Below are 19596 nucleotides of genomic sequence, written 5' to 3' on the forward strand. Positions count from 1 at the left end.
CAAGCCCACAACAAATCTCAGGACTCACTTTGCCCACTTTGGGCAAACAGATGCTCCAGACCACTGGAGCAGACAGATTCTCAAGGTGCCTGAAGATGCACGCTTCCCAGAGTTTTGTCCAGTACATCATAACCAATCATATATCAAGGTAATATAGTAAGTTCCAGGCCAGCAGGGACTACAGAATAAGACTGTGTGCCAAAGGCAAAACAAACAGACAAACAAACACCACGAAAACCAATGCAGATTCTAGAGCCCTTCCGGAATCATAGCTGCTGAAGTGGAGCCCAGGGATCAGAAGCGACAATGGGTCAATCCTCTGGCGTAACCTCAATTATGGGACTGACAGCCACGCTGCTCACATTCTGGCATTACAATCACTACTCCTCCAACAAGTCCCTGACCTTCGCCAAGTCTGTTTCCTGGTCTGTAAAATAGAGGGGACAACGGTCTTGTTGGGCTGCTAGAAGAGTTCAGTGTGATCATGAAAGTACAGGACCCAGCACGCTGCTCTGTAGACTCAACAGTGTGGACCATTAGGATCACAGTGGCCTTCTCCTGCCCTGCTTTCAAGTGAGGGGCAGAATGCTGATGTTCTGTTTCAAGGAGGAGCCCTGTTGAAGGTTTTCAGGAAGCCTTGGTCTAGAAGGGCCCTCACCCAGCAAGCCATGCCACCTAGTGGCTGTGATGTGGGAACACACCTAGCCCTGGTGCCTGCACTCAGCTGAGCCTTTACTCTGCCTTCCACCCACTGGCAGTCTCCCATCCTGTCCCATTGCCCTGGAAGTCCAACTAGCTTAGCACCAGCCCTGGCACCTCCCACCGCTTTAGTAATGAAATTGGAGGCTCACATCAGCTTTCCCTGGCAGGGAGGTTGCCTGGCATAGAAGCAAGTGGAAGGGAGGAAACCAGAGGAAGCCAGCAGGAGCTGTCTTAGTGATCACTGTGTGTAGTCTTGAGTTCTCAAGGAGTCTGTTTTACTCTTTTGTGATTGATTCCTATTTGGTATTTTATGACTTTTTTTCTCCAGGTTGTTGGGGTTTGTTGTTGTTGTTGTTGTTTGTTGTTGTTGTTTTTGTCTGTCTCCCAGTAGAATTTAAGCTCCTTATGGGCCAAACTTGTCTGCTAAAATTCTTACACCTACTTAACAGGACAGATGGTGTCGATATTTATGTCTACATCTATACCCAGATCAATATCATAGATTCTGGGGCTTAAACCCAGGCCTTCACGAATGCTGGGTAGTCACTGTACTACTGAGCTTATATAAGCCTAATCCTAATATCTCCACTCAGACCAGTCAGCACACAGAGGGTCACCCAGTTAGTGAGTGGTAGAATGGGGATTCAAGGGCAAGTCTGTCTGATGGTCAAGACTTCACGTTCGGAGTCTCAACCATCTACAGAGCTTATTTTATTTGAGAAAATGAGGATACAGGGGCTTTGAGCCATGCAGTTCAGCTTCAGTAGCAACAATGGTGTGCCAGGAGGCATTTATGAGAGTTTAGGAATGTTCTCTGTTAGGACTGTAGCAGGTAAATCCTGCCTACTTGAAGCTCCCAGGCCAGTTAAATAGAGATGCATATTTCATCTCCACTGTAACACAGGTCACACACAGATCTATGCAAGAGGACAAAGTGCTTTAAGGCGCTGTCATAGTCAGCTTGAGCTGATGTAACAAAATATCATAGACTGGGACACTTAGATGATAGAAATTTATTTCTCCAATCCTGGAGCCTAGATGTCCAAGATCAGGGTGCCAGCCCATTTGGTTCTGGAGAGGGGACTCTTCCTGGTTGTAGATGGCCAGTTTCTTGCTGTATCCTTTCACAATGAACAGAGAAACAATCTCTCTCAAATATATTTTACTAGGTGCTGAGGGTCAAACCACATGTTTGCACATGATAGGCAAGCACTGTATCTCTGAGCCCCATCCCTCAAATAGATTCTTTATACAGCCACTGATCCCACCATAAAGGCTACACCCTGGTGGCCTAATTACTTCCCAAGTACTCTCCTAATACGATCACATTCAGGACTGTCATTATATGAATTTTGAGGAGACACAGACATTTAGACCATAGCAAGTACTGACTCTAGGTAGTTTAGGAGTCAGGATCGGAGCCCTAGGAAGGCAAAAAGCACTGTCAGGGAAGAGATTTAGGCAGAGAAGGTGACAGAAACTAAGAAAAACCAGATGGAGCATCTTGGAGGCCTGGTAAGGGTTCCAGGTTTTTCATTTGTTTGTTTGTTTGTTTGTTTTTGAGACAGAATTTCATTATGTGATCCTGCCTAGTCTGGAACTTGCTATGTAGACCAGGCTAGCCTCATACTCACAAAGATCTGGTTGCCTCCCGAGTGTTGTGATTAAGGGCTCCAAATTGGAGGATCTAAAATGTACTGATACAGTGATGATGTGAATGTGAGAAGAAGCTGAGGCCAAGGAAGGCTTAAGAGGTTAGAAAAAGATCATCATGTACATTGGGGACTTTGCAAAAAGTGTATTAAAGTGCTTCTCGTCTGTTCTTGGACTCTGATCCTTTCTGCCCAGGCCTGTGCTATGTGGATGGATTTGAACAAGGCACTTTATACCAAGGCTTACTTTCCTCCTCTCTGACAACTGGGCCCAAGTATCAGAGCTTTGGGAAGGTTTCTACGAAATTACATACGTGAAAATGTTGTGTCTAACTTTCGGTCCTCAGTTCTTCCTCTGCAAAAATGGGGAAAAGTCCTGTCCAGCCTAACTGGGGGAAGGGTGCTGTGAATATATTTGTGTGAGAGCCAATGGCCAGACTAATGAATCTCTGCTGAGTGCTTTGTCCCCCTGACACCATTGTTTGTTTTTCTTTGCTTTTTTTGAGACAGGGTCTTCTGTAGCCCTAGGCTGGTTAAGGATAACCTTGAACTTCTGATCCTCCGGCTTTCACCCAGTGTGTTAGAGTTCAGGTATAAACCACCAGGGTAGGAATATGTGGTGCTGGGAATTAACCTAGAGTTTCATGAATGTTAAGTAATCACTCTCAGCTTATGACACTATCTTCTAAGACTGGCCACAGAATTTGATTTATTTGCAAGAGAGACACATTCATAAAAGGAAACAACTTTCATCCAAAAAAGAGGGCTGGGGCTGTAATCTCTGTGGCAGAGCACTTGCCTTGCACGAAAGAAGCCCTAGGTTCAATCCCCAGTACTAGGGAGTGGGGCAGGGAAGAACATTAAACAGGTTAAGTGCTTGCCATATAAACTTGCCAATCAGAGTTTGATCCCAGAACCCATGCAAAGGTGGATATAACTGACTCCTGAGAGTTGTTCTCTGATACACACACACCTACACTATACATAAACAAATATTTAGGTAGAAAAACAAAACACAAACAAAGAAGATTCCAGCTTGGTGAGGTGGTCTATTGTAATCTCATCACCTGGGAACTGGAGACAGGAGGCTCTCAGGAATCCTAGGCCAGCCCTGGCTACACAGCAAGACCTTACTTCAAAATAACAGCTGCAATCCCTGCAAGCGGACCACTGAGTTCGAGGCAAGCCCGATCTACACATCGAGTTCCAGGCTAGTCAGAGCTACATAATGAGACGCTACCTCAAAAAAAAAAAAAAAAAAAAAAAAAAAAAAAAAATCAAACCAAACCAACACACAAACCAAAAGACAACAGTTAGGTCTGGGGATGCACCCTAGTAATCCCAGAGTTCCCGTTGCAAGTTCTAGGCCAACATGGACTACAGGGTCCGAAGTTTAACACTCTCAAAACAACAATAGCAACAACAAAAAGAAAAAAGAAAAAAACAAAACAAACCCAAAACCAAACAAGAGCAAGACGCGACTAAAACAGCCTAGCAAGTTGTTTGGACACGCAGCTTCTTGTGCCCCGCCCCCCGCCGTCAAAGTCCCCCAATCAGGAGCGAGCCTGTCCGTGACGCCATCTTTCCGCGTCGGAGCGGGCGCGAGCTGCGTTTCCGCTTCTGAACCGTGGCACTGAGGCCATGGGTAGCCAAGAGGTGCTGGGCCAGGCAGCCCGGCTGGCCTCCTCAGGTCTCCTGCTGCAGGTATTCTGCTGTGCCAGCTCCAGCGCGTGGTTCCGCCCCCAAGTCTCGAGGGGAAGCTGTCCTGGGTTCCCCGCGCTACCGGGGGTTCCATAGGAAACCACGCGGCGGGGAGGGGCGGCGGGTCTAGGAGTTGGGAGACTGCGGTCGGAGTCTTGACCGAATGACTACAAACATGCCGTTTCCTTTCTGAAGATTGCACTTCATGTAGCAGTAAGAGACAGGTCAATCAAATGGTAGACGCAGAGGCTACTTAGTGCTCAAGAATCTGAGACTTTAAAGGGTTCATTTCTTGTGTGTTCCATTCTTGGTTATCAAACACCTTTCATCAATTCGGATTCGCATTGACTTTAGAGAGACCATATGGCATGGCTAAGACAGGGGTCTGGGTTCAGGCAGTACTTGCTGCGTGACCCAGAACAAATCACTTCAGCTCCGCAACCTTAGCTACTTGTTGACAGAATGAGGATAATAGTATCTAATTCAGAAAGCAATTTGCAAGTATTCTTTGGGATCATTTGAATAGGCTCACTTAGCACAGTACCTATATCCTAGTGTGCACTCAATAAACTGCATTTTCTGTCTAGTTCTTTGTTTTTCTTTTTCCCCACTTTGTCAACGTGGTTTCATTGGGTTATGAGACAAACAAAAATTCCATTATTTCCACATCTTAAATGCTTAAATAATTTACGTCCTTCGAAGTAGTGCCCATTAAGACACAAGTATGAAACACTGTCTCCAGAGACTTGATTACACTGAGAAGAAAATGATCACCATGTGATTCTGGCTGAAGGCAGGCAGGAGAAAAAGCTGCCTGCATAGTGTCCTTGGGATCACTGCATCCTTTTTCTTTTTCTTTCTTTCTTTCTTTTTTTTAATTAATGAATTTTCTCTTCTTTTTATATACCAACCACAGAACCCCCCCACCTCCTCTTCCTTGTTTTCCCACTTCACAGTATACATGACTTCAATTGTGTTACACATAGTTTCCTTTTCCACAAAAAGAAAGAAAGAAAGAAACAGGTTATAGAAGACAGGCAGTAGGAGTCAATGACTTAACTGTAAAATTCAACTGGGCCATTTGTTTGCTGTTTGTTATTAGGCAGACCCTTTCATTCTGTGTTTTGCTTCTGGCACATTTGCCTGGTTGTTTGGTGTTGGGAGTTGAACCTAGAGCCCTACATGTTCTAAGCAAGTTTTATCACTGGGCTGTATTCTCAGCCCTGGTTGGCTTTTGTTGTTTTGCTTTTGAGACAGGGTCGCACTGTTTAGCCCTGGCTAGACTAGAATTTTCTAGGTAGACCAGGCTGGTCTCAGTCTCAAACTCAAAGAGGCTGGTCTAGTTCTGCCTTGTGAAAGCTGGGGTTAAAGGTTTGTGCCACCATGACTAGCCTGCTTGGTTGTCTTTAAGGGTCAAATAATTAACCAGTGGAAAAGCTTTTATAAATGTGAAGTACTTTATGAAAGTAAATGGAAGGTATGTTGCTATAAGGGCCACTGGGTGGCCTTAAAAACAAAGGGTAGCCCTAGGGACCTTTATTAGCTTTATTAGACCTTTATTCAGAACAATTAGAAGCTACGAATATGACCTTAAGTGTTGTAGACAAGAATAACTTTCTAAATGTACAATTTTTGTTTTTGTTTTTGTTTTTGTTTTGTTTTGTTTTTCAACACAGGGTTTCTCTGTGTAGCTTTGGAGCCTTTCCTGGAACTCTCTCTGTAGCCCAGGCTGGCCTTGAACTCACAGAGATCCACCTGGCTCTGCCTCCCGAGTGATAGAATTAAAGGTGTGCGCCGCCACCTGGCAAATGTACAATTTGTAATCAGCATATATTATATTGTACAAAATGATGGGCTTTATAATCGTATATATGGATTATAGAATAGTCATAAAATATAATTCCTTGGTTGTTTTAGTTCAGTCTTATATGCTTCCTTAAGTTATAATGCTGATACTTATGGTAGCTTTGCAACTACATTTTATTATGTAATTTGTGAGTCTTAATTCTGAGCCAGTCACAGTGTACATTTTTATTACCTTTAATTTATACATTAAAATGCTTTCACTTCTATAATCTTATTTTAGTCTTGTAATCAACCTTATGAAATATTTAGCCTCACTTGACAGAGAAGATTGAGGCTTGTAAAAATCAGAAGATGATGCATGCATTTAAGAGCTAAGTGATGGGTTGAGACTCAGCTGAGGACTTTAATAAGTCTATGAATTGGTTCCCCGCCACCAGCACTGAGTGTAGAATTTGGCGTGTATATATATGAACTGACACGTTTCTAAGGGGCTACAGCGCTTCTGTCAGATAGAAAAGATCATCTATGGCTCCATAAACATGGTGATAATCTTGGCACTGGTAATACTTTAGGAATAGTGTTAATGGCCCAGAGATTTTCAGACCATAGTAATCCTCTAGTCTACACTGATTGGCTCTTCCAAAATAGCAGCCGTGTATATAAGTAACCATGAGCACGCTTAACACTGAATTGATTTGTCATTTGTGGCTGGAATGAGGAGAGATGATGAGTGAGATTTACATCCTATTCAGCATTCAACAGCTCCATTGGGGAGCCCCGTTTAATTGTAGGTTCTTGTTTCCCTGTGTCTCATGGGAAGGACTTTGTTTATGTAGCTCTCTTTTCTTCTTTCTTTTTCTTTTCTTTTCTTTCTTTCTTTTTCTTTTTTTCTTTTTTTTTTGCTTTTTGTGGCCAGGTTTCTCTGTGTAGCCTAGGCTGTCTGTCCTGGAACTCACTCTGTAGACCAGGCTGGCCTCAAACTCAGAGATCCACCTGCCTCTGCCTCCTAAGTGCTGGGATTAAAGGCGTGCGCCACCACTGCCCTGCCCTGCCCTGCCCTGCCCTGCCCTGCCCAGCTCTTAGGTGGTTTTCTTTAATGGACAGGTTTGAAAGTCTTAAAATGTGTCCCTGTTAAATGACAGTAGCCAGACTTTGTTTTCCCACTCCCATTTTACATTATCTTATTACTACAATTGTTATTTAAAAGATGCATCAACTCCTCTCTGGAAAGGGGAGTATTCAATAAACATAGTATTTCCTGTGTAACTAAGAAAATCAAATTTCAAAGAGATTAAATGTCCTTGGACTTCCCTAGATATTCCAGGCAGAGAAGAAAGAAATTAGATCCCAGATTTCTAGTGAGCCTATCTACTACTCTGTAGGCTCTTATTTCTGTGTGTTGAGTTTCTAAATAGGATTTGGGAGTGGCCAGTCTTCTGACAGTGTCATCCAGAAGTGTGTTGGGCAGCATCCCTAGCTATCTTGGGACTCCAGTGGCCTGTTGGCTGTAGGCTGAGTATGTCTGGAGAAGGTGTTAGGAAGGGCCCTGGATAATGTGAGCCATGATTGCAGTTCTCTCTGTCTCCTTGACTTTGAGCTTGAAGATTCAATCTGCCCAGGTTTCTCTATCTCATTGGTATATAAGGGAGACTCCCAAATAGCTTCCTGGGTTCTTTGCCCGCTGCTCAGGATGGTGAGAGCCTTTAAGAAATTCCAGTTCACAGAAACCAGGTGAGGTAAGTGAGCATCTTGGAGAAGAGTCTCCATTGCGGAGCTGCTATGTGTCATCACATCATGTTGGGAAGGACAGCAACCCGGTCCTCATTTCAGTAAATCCCAACATAACTCACCTATTTTCTTCCAGGTATTGTTTCGATTAATCACCTTTGTCTTGAATGCATTTATCCTTCGCTTCCTGTCAAAGGAGATCGTGGGCATAGTGAATGTCAGGTAAGAGGAATGCACCCTGGCACTGTCCACAACTCTCCTTATGAATCACAGTTTTTCTCAGATTGTACCCATGTGCCATCCTCAGATTTCAGAATCATATACCTTTCTCAGTAGCAGAACCTTTTAGCAGTGGGCTGAGGGTGGGGGTGAGAGGGCCCTGCTGTGTTTAATGGACTCATGCAGTGTTTTCCATTAGCAGCCTCCAGATGCACATTTCTCCCCAGCTCTCCCGGTTTCTCTGCTCTTAGAACCCCGGGGAAGAGTAGGAGTAACTCACTGCAAACCCTGTCTCAGGTATAATCCAGTGTTCCTGTCCTGCTGACAACACAGGAAGCAGGAGTTCTGTAGTTCGTGAGGATGGGCCTCACAATTGCAGGGCTTCCTTCCCCCTCAGTGATTTTGGAGTTGAGATATGGTAGCTGGGATCAGAGCTTGAATCCTTGTGATTGATTATGTGGAAAGTGACCTTGTTCTGTCTTAGACTCAGCTTGTGTCTTCTCTGCTCGACGACACCCACACTTAACCCAAATGACACAAAAAAACGAAAGAAATGATGTCTTAGAATAGCTCAGCTTCTCAGGTGTGTCTTCATATCCTGATAAACAAGACAGTATGTTCAAGACAGAATCTCATGCCTGGTATTTACCAACCAAACACTTTACAGTGTTTTTTCAAAGAGCCTAGTGGCAGTTCTCAAACTTGGAATTGGCAAAGCAGTCACCTGGAACTTTGTGCTAGGTAGGGTTCACAGTCTCATGAGGCAGTGGTCAAGCAGAGAGATATGCTATTTAAAAAGCAGAAAGGAGGGATCAGAGTTTTCTCCCCATGCATTCTCCCCCAAACTGCCAGGTTTGTCAAGGCCTCCTTGACAGTCTTTGCCTGCTCTTCCTCACTGTTCAAGGTGCAGCTTTGGTTCCTCGCCTGCAATGTTGGATGGGCTACTAGTAGGGAAGCAGGATGCACCTTGACAGCCTTATCAGGCCACTGGCTGTAGAGGCAGGTAAACCAAGCTGCTTTTTTCTGGGTGCTAGGTACTCAGGCAAATCCTACTGAATGGGGGTTGCAGCAGCCTCTAATGGCTGCCTACTTTGCTGTTTGTCCTGAAACTCTTTGGCTAGCACCTCCATGTGATGGAAGCTCTGCTTCTCTCATAGAGGCTCTGGTGTCATCAGGAGGTCCCCTTGCTATGTATGATGATAAGCTGGTCCTTCCCTCCTTATGGCCAGGACCACACCTCTGCCCACAGCCATAAGGCAGCAGACTCTCAGGTCACTGCCACACTTTCTATCTCAGATGTAGCTGTAGACACACAAAGTCAAGTGTGCCTTGTTTGGGTCCTAACTCTGCCATGTGGATTGGACTTGGGGAGAGGTCTCGTAAGAGGCATTGGAGCCCTACATCCCATCTGTGGTTTGGGGTTTCTTCTGTCTCTTCTGTGGTGCTTTACACATGCTAGTCAAGTGCTGTATGGCTGATCCATATCCTTAGTCTCCTTTTTACTTTTATTTTGAGATAAGGTCTCACTGAGTTGTTCAGGTTGGCCTTGAACTTGTCTTCTTGCCTCAGCTTCCCATGTAGTTGGAATCACAGGATAACCATTGGTTTATGACCAATATCTTTTCTTGTTCCTGTTGTTAGAAAAATCTTAAAGGTTCTTTCAATAACAAATTAAAGACAAGCCTGGTGGCCTTACCAATTCTACGTTTGCTTTGTAGACTAACCCTGCTTTACTCAACAACCGTCTTCCTGGCCAGGGAGGCCTTCCGGAGAGCCTGTCTGAGTGGGGGTGCCCAGCGGGACTGGAGTCAGACCCTCAACCTCTTGTGGCTAACGTGAGTTGTACTTTAGCAAATGACAAGTTCTAAGAACACACATGCCAAGAGTGTTATAGTGAAATGACAGAACCTGCCCGAAGCCAACTATCTCCAGACTGGGTTTTGGGTCCTAATTTTAGCAGCAGGAAAGGAGAGTGTCTGTCTGAGTTGGAGATGTTTCTTACTTGGTCTCCTCTCCGGTAGAGGGTGGGGGTTCAGGGCGGGGCTTGGGCTTCCTGGCTTCCTGCTCTACTCTTTATTTCTGATCTCATTGCCCTATAGTTTCTTTTGAGCTTTTAGCAACTTTTGTTTTTGTTTTTGTTTTGTTTTTCGAGACAGGGTTTCTCTGTGTAGCTTTGCGCCTTTTCTGGAACTCATTTTGGAGACCAGGCTGGACTCGAACTCACAAAGATCCACCTGCCTCTGCCTCCTGAGTGCTGGGATTAAAGGTGTGTGCCACCACTGCCCGGCCAATTTTTTTTTAAGTATTTTAAAAGGTCTGGTAAGGCTTTCCTTATACCTTCCTTCAAGTCTTCAGAATGTTCTTGTAGACCAAGTATGTCAGCTAAAAATTAGAGTGATTTTCTTCAGTAGATCCCTGCTGAGAGGCTGGTGGTGGAGGTATTTCCCAATGCTGCCCTTGCCTAACTCTATTGCCTCACAGAAATGCCGTTAGCAAAGTGACTGCTAGCTGTGGAGTTGTATTTAAGTGCCCTGTGATACACATATAATATGAGTTCCATGCTGGGGACTGTTGGTTATTTGGGATACTAAAGCCATTTGTATAACATCTGTCCGCCATTCTAAGCACAGGCAACAAACAGGTTGTTTCTGGAAATTTTCCTTACCAACTTAGTCTAAGCCAGTGGATATAGTGCAGGCTTCGGAGTTAGATCAGGATTGGGTCCCGCTTCTGTTCTTGGCCTAATTACCAGTCCCTTTCAGCCTCGGTTTCCTTGTGAATGGGGATAATGACTGAGGATCATTGTGAAGTGCAGTGAGATAGAGCATTCAGTTAGAGAGCCAGGCGTGTGGGTCATGTCTTCATTCCTACTAACAGCTTCTTATTGTGGAAATTGTTTTTATTATGACTATTGTTTCCATTCAGTATTACTATTTTAATGCAGTTTTAAAAGTTTGTGTATTAAAAAACATCTTTTCTATTCTTCTAGTGTCCCTCTGGGTGTATTTTGGTCCTTACTCTTGGGCTGGGTCTGGTTGCAGTTGCTTGAAGTGCCTGATCCAAATGTGGTCCCCTACTATGGAGCTGGAGTGGTGTTCTTTGGTCTCTCAGCAGTGGTGGAACTTCTGGGAGAGCCTTTCTGGGTCTTGGCACAAGCACATATGTTTGTTAAGCTCAAGGTCAGTGAACCTCTTGTGAATGGAGAAGGTGAGCAGTGAGGGAAGGTGTGGGGTTTTGTTGTTATCAGTGACTGTTTTCAGACAGAGTTTCACTATGTACCCCCGGCTGGCCTGGAACTGACAGAGCTCCACCTGCCTGTGCCTTCCAAATGTTGGGATTAAAGGTGTGTGCCAGCGTGCCTGGAACTGCAGTTTGTTTATATATCTGTTTATTTATTTACTTTTATGTGTATGGGTATTTTGTGTACATGTGTGTCTGCACTAGCTGGGTGCCTGGTGCTTCTGGAGGCCAGAAGAGAGGGTTAGTTCCCCTGGAACTGGAGTTACTGACAGTTGTGAGCCACTGTATGGGTGCTGGGAACTGAACCTGGGTCCTCTGGAAGAGCAGCTAGTGCATTTCACTGCTGAGCCATTTCTCCAGCCTTCAGATGTGTGATATTTTTAAAAAGCTTTTTATAGGAGAGAATGACTTTTCTAGATTTGATTGTAGAGAACTAGTTAGAAAAGGGTAACATGATAGATACATTTACTATCTTAATTTTGTCAGATAGGCTATGCTAAAGTTTGTTCCTGCCAACTGAGTTATGATGGTGAACACACACAATTCCAGTACTCCAGAGACTGAGGCAGGGAGATGGTATATTCAAGGCTAGTCTGGGCTGTGTAACAAGAGTTTATCTCAAAAACAAGTGGGTGCTAGGGAGGTGGTTCAGTCAGTGAAATGCTTGCTGTGCAAGAGTGAAGAGCTGAGTCACTATCCCTTAACCCTTATTATAAACCATGCCTGTAATCCCAGCCTTGGAGAGGCAGAGACAGGAGGGTCTTAGGTCCTGTTGGCCATCCAGCCTAGCCAGTCACTGAGATCCAGGTCCAGAGAGAGATTCTGTCTCAAAACATAAGGTGGAGGGCCATAGAGGGAGACACCTGACCTTGGTCACTGGTCCTCATGTGCCAACACAATATACCTGCTGTACACAAATACACATATATGGATGCATTGAACACAGACATACAGCCCTGGGGGGGTTGCCTCTATATATAAGTGAAAAACAGGTTTTGTAATAAGGAAGATAATAGAATTAAAATTTAGGAGCTCTATAAAATATTTCAGATTTTTTAGTGATTTTGTTTAGTTGTATGCTAATATTGGTGTTTATTTTCCTCTTTTAAAATACATTATTTAATGCATAGTAACATATATATGTAGTATATCTTTTTTTTTGAGCTGAGGATCGAACCCAGGGCCTTACCTGCGGAGCTAAATCCCCAACCCCTATGTATTATATCTTAAGGCATAACATACTGAAGATGAATGAACTACCCACCCATCCCAAGAAATAAGCATTACTGTTGATGCTTATGTCTAAACATGCCCCATCCCCTCTTCCAGGGTAACCAGCATAATGAATCCTGTGTTTGCTAGGCCTTTTCATGTTTACTCTTTGATAACGTTGCACCTTTACCTCTGTGTGCAGGTGCTTGCTGAGAGCATGTCAGTTATCCTCCGGAGTATCCTGACAGCTTTTCTGGTGCTGTGGTTGCCTCACTGGGGTCTATACATTTTCTCTCTGGCTCAGGTGAGGATTATGCTTTACTCTGCACATAATGTACATTTCTGTTTTCCCTTCTTGTTCCCACTAGCATGTGTTTTATGCTCACAGGATTCATGCTTGTGGGGATAGTTGGAAACTCCAGAATTTTGGCTGGCTACCACTTCTCCAGCTGCTATATCCATCCTGTTCCACACAGTGGCACCACTAGTGTCCTTAGGGACCTGGGTCATACACTTTCCAATTGTCCAGATCAAAAACTGCTTTTAGACATTCTGTGGGCAGATCCATATCAAACTGATCTTTGATTGTATAATAGTCTTGTGGAGGAGTGGGGGCTGGGTGGGGGTGGGAAACAAGGGTGTGGGGTGGGAATCAAATTGTGTGTGTATTATTTTCCTTGAATTTCAATCAGCTGTTTGCAGAATAGGAGGAAACTCTGCCAAGTGTGTTTTAAACTTAGATTGAAATCTCCATAATTCAGAGAGAGTGACTCAAGTCCAAGCAAGTACATTTTCCGTTTCAGCCATTTTAGCTCCATATTACATTTTAGGTGTAGTCCCTAGTTCCAGCTCTAATAAAGATACCACTAGAGTGAAAATACTGTTTTCAAAAAAGGAGGCCTAAAGCTGGGCATGGTGGTGCACACCTTTAATCCCAGCACTCAAGAGACAGGCAGTGAGTTCAGTGCCTACATAGAGTTCAAGACTACGTAGAGAGACCTTGTCTCAAAAACCTAAGTCAATAAATAAAAGCAAATAAAATGAAAGTAAATAAAAATGAAGCCTAAGATCTGATATTTACCATATATCAAAAAGACATATGAAGTGGTTTGTAGGTTTTTTATTTTGCTTTGTTTTATTTTTTTGAGACAGGGTCTTGCCGTGAAACCTTGAACTCACAATATCCCTGGCTTCAGTTTGTTGGTTTTCCTGTGTTTTGTTTTATTTGTTTGTTTGTAATTTTTGTTTTGGAGACAGGGTTTCACACTGGCCCAGCCTGGCCTTGAATTTAGAGCGGTACTCCTACATAAGCCCCGAAACTCCTGGGATTAGAGACATGAACTTCTGTGCCTGGATTTCTAGTTTATACTTTTTATTTAGTGTTTGAGAAGGCAAGAAGTGCTTAGTAATGATTTACTGGACGTTCTTTCCTATGTTCTCTGAAAACTACAGATGTTTTTATGGAGCACAAAGTATTTATATCTTCCTTAAACTGCCCATAAAACTCACCTCAGAATAAATAAGAATACTTATACTCGACAATAAACTCACCTCAGAATAAATAAGAGTACTTGTACTTGACAATAAACTCACCTCAGAATAAATAAGAGTACTTGTACTTATACTCGACAATAAACTCACCACAGAATAAATAAGAATACTTATACTCGACAATAAAGACAAGCTACTCAGCTAAAAACTGGTCAAAAAATTTGAACAGATATTTCCCTAAAGAATATATAAAATAAATGGGCAACAAAGCACATGAAAAAATGTTTAGGATCAAGAATTATTAGGGAAATGCAGATCAAAACCATAGTGAGGGCCTGTCCTGACCTTCAAACCCAGCACTGAGGATCAGAAACTGGTGGATCTCTGGGGCTTCAAGGCCAACCTGGTCTTCCTTGTGAATTCCATGACGATCAGGGCTACATAGAGAAAAATCTGACTGAAGACAAACAAGCAAATAATAAAAACCACAGTGTGGTGTCACTTCATAATTACTAGTGTAGGTATTTCTTTTGTTAGGAATAGAATAACCAATGTAGGCAAGGTTGTGGAGAAATTGAAACTAGTATGTTTCTGGTCTATACATAAAGTAACGCAGTTTCCATGAAAAGCAGTATGATAGTGCCTCTAAAAATTAAACAGATCTATCATATGACCCAGCATTTCCACTCTTAAGTACGTACACCAAAGAGAATGTTCCTAACACTGTTCACAGTGGCCAAAAGGTAGACACACCCCAAATACCCATTAGCTAATGAATTGGATAAACAAACTTTGGAGTGTCCATACAGTGGGTTATTTGGTTCTAAGAACTGCCTTTCATGATGGCCTACATGTAATCACAGCACTCTGGAGGCAGAGGCAGGAGGACCTTTGTAAGTTTGAGATCAGCCTGGTCTACAGAGTCCCAAGACAGCCAGAGGTCAGTGGAAAGAATAAACAACTGCCATAGTGATGGTGGCGGCAGTGGCACATGCCTTTAACCCCAGCACTTGGGAGGCAAAGGTAGGTGGATCTCTGTGAGTTCAAGGCCAGCCTGTCCTACAGAGTGAGTTCCAGGACAGCCAAGGCTACACAGAGAAACCCTGTGTCAAAAAACAAAACAAGACAAAAAAGAACAAACAGCTACTGATACATTCTGCAATGTATATAAACTTTGAAAACATACTAAGTGAAAGAAGTAGTCAGGGCAGTTATATGATTCCATTGATATAGAATGTCCAGGATAGGCAGGTCCACAGACATGGCAGATTAGTGGTTGCTAAGTGATGGGGGAATGAGCAATAATTGCTTCAAAGGTCCATAGTTTGTTTTGAGGTGATGGAGTATTAAGGAATTAGATAGTGGTGATTTTACAACAATGTAAGTGTACTACAAGCCACTGAATCCTGTAGTTAAAATGGTAACTTATCTTGTGACTTTCTCCTGATGGAAACAGTAGGGAGGGTCCTGTGGCTGTGGTACTCTGTCTTCAGAAACCTTGGAGAGGTGGAAGAGCGCACTGATAGCAGAGGACATGGGTATTGGCTGCTGTGGCTCATAGCCACACGGCTTGTCTTTACGGGCTGCAGGCCTGAAGGCTGGTGGATAGCAGGCTTCATCCTTATTTATGGTTGAAAGTAGAAAGCCTAGGAGACTAAGCCCAAAAACCATGTTTCCTCTTTTTCCCTACCACATGCTTTTTGACAGGAGGTGCCTTGATGCAGGCAGGTAGAAAGAGGGTCTTGGTGGCCCCAGTTCTTGAGCTGGGGGAGTTGCCATTCTCAGAAGGGAAAGAGGGAAGAAGGGAGCCTGTGACAGGACCCTTTGGATACTCATTCCCAACCTTCAAACAAAAGCTAGACAGCCCACTTCTGACCAGAATTGATTCTGTTGTCCCAGATGGGTGGAGGGTGAGGTGGACCTTCTTAGGACCCCACCTTTTCCTCCTGCAGCTTGATGCAGCTGTCAGCCTGCCAATGCCCTGGTGAGGAGGAGACAGCCAATCGCCTAATTCTACTCTGTAATCATAAATGGCACAGGTTCCACGGCTTATGGAAAACCCAGTCCTAAATCATGGCAGATTCCTGGCTGTCAACACAGTGAGGACACCTGGAGCCACAGTTTGCTGGGTGGCCATCTGCCATGGTGATTCTGTTCTCCAAGAGTGAAGTTTTTGGAGCCTGTGTACCAAGGTGCTGCCATGGAGCTAGGCTTGAGTTGAGTGCTGTGCTGCTCTTTGGGAAGTGCAGTTAATTAAGACAGTTCTGTTTACCTTGGAGAGAATATTTATAGTCCTGTTGTAATTATGCTTGTATCAAAACAATTTAATTTCAATCTTTTATTTTCTTGTTTCAGCTTTTCTATACCGCTGTTCTGATGCTCTGCTATGTGATTTATTTAATAAAATTACTGCGTTCCCCAGAATCAACCAAAGCAACTGACTCTTCCTGTCTCCAAAATAACACAACTATTACCCAGTATTACAAGAAGCAGAGTGAGTAATGCATTTTTAATCTCTTACCGTTTTATTCACAGACAATGGTTATCCTTGAGATAAAGGAACTGCAACTGGCTTATTGTTATGGTAGGAAAGACCATTTTACAGGTTGTTTACTGAGTCCTTGCCATATTCCAGGTCAGGATTTCCAGATCTCAGTACTGGTGACTTTGAGGTAGGACATTCTTTGCTATGGGGTCTGTTGTATGCACTACAGAATGTTACATCCCTGGTTGATGCCGCCCACACTACTCCCCTCCCCCAACCCCTTGTAGCACTTAGTGGTGAATCCCCAGAGCCTAACTACTCCCAGGAGAGAAAGACTCTGCTAGACCCTATAAATGCTGCCCATACTTCAGGCGGTGCTTGCAGCTGCTCTGCAAGGCCGACATTGTCACTCTTTGGATTGCAGGGTCGAGGAGTTGAGACTGAGCACATTAAGGGCCTGCCCGAGGTGAGGGTGGAGCGAAATCAGGGGCCCACGCGGGGTCAGGTTCTTGTGCTCGGCTCTCTTCTGTGCTTTTCCTCTAGTCCTTGTGCGGTGACCTCTGGCAGAGGCAGTCCAGAATTCCAAGAATGCCCAGATAACCCCCAGCGCTTATTTGTTGTTGTTCTTTTTGGACCTTTTGGAGACAAAGTTTTGCTTTTTATCCTATACTAGCCTTAAGCTTGCAATCCTCCTGCCTCAGCCTTCTGCGTGCTCATATGAAAGATATGAAAGATGCCATGTCTGGCTCATGGTCACTTGATTTTGTTTTTTGTTTGTCTGAAATCTTGCTGTGAGGCCAGCATTTCACATGACTGCTTTCCCATCAGACCAAATGAGAAAACTGGATGCTGGCTTGTGGGAGTGAAGCATGACCTTGTTCCGCTCAACTCTCTCACTCTCAGGCTCTTTGCCGCGTACTTCCTAGCTCTGATGGGTCAGTGCTGGCTGGCCTGGAGCCAAAGCATCTGGTGGGACAGTACACCACCACACAGCCTTCCTCACTCAATGGCTCCATGCTGAGCACATGCCTTTTTCTCAGCACCTTTTTGCTAGTTTGCTTGTTCGTTTTTAGTAGAAAGGTATATCCATTGGACTTCTCTTTTATGATTATTTGAAAAGGTAGCCAAACGTGGGAATAGAGTCTTAGGAGTCCTGTTATACATGTTTTTAAGAAGGACCAGAGAGTATGTGTCAGAGCCAGGTGCGTTTGCAGTTGTTAACAAGGAATGCTCCGAGCAAACCTTAATCAGGGGCAGTTTGGGCTACCATTGTCTCATCTGTGGGCATGGATGGTTAGGACTGCAGGTTAGAAGAGTCCCTCCTCCACCAAGATCTCCCAGTATCCACTGTTACCTGACCAGCTTTTCATATTGGACCAACCCCTGTTCTTCAGCATGTTTTGGAACAGAGCAATTGAATTGTTAGTAGCTTCTTTACATGCCAAATAAGGGTAATAATGATCCATCCCTTTTAAGGTCTTGAGAGCCCAATGAGATAGGACCTGTACAGGCTTAATACTGGCCTGGCACAAGTGGGTGTCACCATCTTCACACTGCTGCTCCCAGAGCAGAGGTGGCTGTGTGGAATGAGGGTATGGCGATGGCATGAGAGCATCACCATTTAACCGGCAGGCCACACTGGAAGTACCTGCATCTGTAGTAGTGTTGGGACAGATGCCCCCATTCTGAAATGGCCATCCCATGCTTGGTGTGATTCAGGACACAGACATCCAGAAAGGGATGTTTCTAGGCCTCAGAGCTTCCTGGAGGTTTGAAGAGCAGCAGGGATAGAGCTGAAGCCTGCAGACTTTGGTTTGGTTTGGTTTGAGAGGAGTCCTGTTCTTTTGCCCGGACTAGTACTGAACTCTTGGGCTCAAATAATCTTCTTGTCTCATTTTCCCAAAGAATTGGGACTATGGACTGCCGCCACACCTGGCTAGAGGCTTTATTTTTAAAGTGAAACTGTTGGCTTGTATGACTCATGAGGCTCTTTTAAAGACTTTTAAAGCTCTTTTAAAGGAGCTCCATGAAGTTACTCCAACTTTGAAAAGAGCCATTTAAGATGAGCATGATAGCACATGACAGCTATGCAAGAAGCTGAGATAGAAGGATCAAGAGTTCAAGGACTGCCTGAACTATATAGTGAGTTCGAGACTGCCTAGGCAGCTTAGTGAGACCCTGTCTCAAAATTTTAAAAAAAAAAAAAAATGGAAAGAGTCTGAGGATATAGCCTAGTATTTATAAGGCCCTGGTTTAATTCCAAGTAGTGCCAGGAATGGATGAAGGGAGAGAGAGCTTCAGGGAGGGAAGGAAGGAACAGACTATAGTAACTGCTCTTGGCCAGCACTAACATGGGTTTTTGTGTTACATCTTCAGAAGGTCCCATGAGATAAAGGCTGTTGTCTCCATTTCCAGGTGAGAGGCTGGAACCCTAAACCATGTAGTTGTTTGCACCCACTTCCTTATAATTGCCCTGTGGGCCAGCTTTGATCTATGTGGTTAACTAGTCTTCCAAAAGAATTGGGCCTATTGCCCTTGGTAGTTTTTTATTTATTTAAAGATTGGGAAGTTCCAGGTAGAAAAATTACTCAGGCTTACTAATTTTTTTCACCTGCCCCCCTTTTTAATTAATTAATTAATTAATTTATTATTTATTTATTTATTTTTTCTGCTTACTATTTTTAAAGGGGTAAAGAGAAGACTCTTAGGCCAGGTGTAGTGGTGTACTCTTTTAATCCCAACATTTGGGAGACAGGTGGATCTCTGTAAGGTCAAGGCCTGCCTGGTCTGCATAGTGAGCCCCTGCCTCAAAAACAGTAAAACCAATGACAAGGAGAGAGTAGTCTGCACTCACCCCACGAGCAGCACACCTGTGTGTCTCCTTGAGCTGCGCTCTGCATGCCCTCTGGTGTCCGTCTACCCTCACAGTCAGTGCAAGATCAGCTGACCAAATACAGCTTTCCTTCTGAGTCTGAGAATCCAGTTTCTTTATAGGTATTTAGATTTGTTTGTTTTTCAAGACAGGGTTTCTCTGTGTAGCCCTGGCTGTCCTGGAACTCACTCTGTAGATCATTCTGGACTTGAACTCAGAGGTGGGCCTATCTCTGCCTCCTGAGCTAGGGTTAAAGGCATGTGCCACTTGGCTTCTTTTAGATTTGTGATAAATTAACGGCACCTCAAATGATCACCACTTTGTATATTCTTTGGCATGCCTGAGTAACCCGAAAAGCCTGCTAATGTTTAAGTAAAGCTGCAGAGTTCACCACAGCCAGCATGTACATCTGCAGTGTGAGTGCATGTTGAGTCTGCTGTGGTGGAGAGGTCCGATCACACTCAGCCAACCTGGGGTCCTTGAGTGGA

At 44.0% G+C, this 19596-nt stretch overlaps 1 protein-coding gene across 1 annotated transcript in view; it reads left to right on the forward strand.

The window, feature by feature from the left end:
- Window positions 1–3954: 3954 nt before the first annotated feature.
- Rft1 (RFT1 homolog) overlaps window positions 3955–19596 on the forward strand; it is a 39115-nt gene continuing 23473 nt past the window's right edge. Inside the window, 7 exon segments of the mRNA XM_036199666.1 lie at window positions 3955–4058; window positions 7726–7811; window positions 9527–9643; window positions 10798–10987; window positions 12463–12564; window positions 16107–16181; window positions 16183–16245. Coding sequence (XP_036055559.1) covers window positions 3996–4058; window positions 7726–7811; window positions 9527–9643; window positions 10798–10987; window positions 12463–12564; window positions 16107–16181; window positions 16183–16245 — 696 coding nt within the window. The 5' untranslated portion in view covers window positions 3955–3995.

Source organism: Onychomys torridus, chromosome 9 (assembly GCF_903995425.1).
Source record: "Onychomys torridus chromosome 9, mOncTor1.1, whole genome shotgun sequence".
Lineage (NCBI taxonomy): Eukaryota > Metazoa > Chordata > Mammalia > Rodentia > Cricetidae > Onychomys > Onychomys torridus.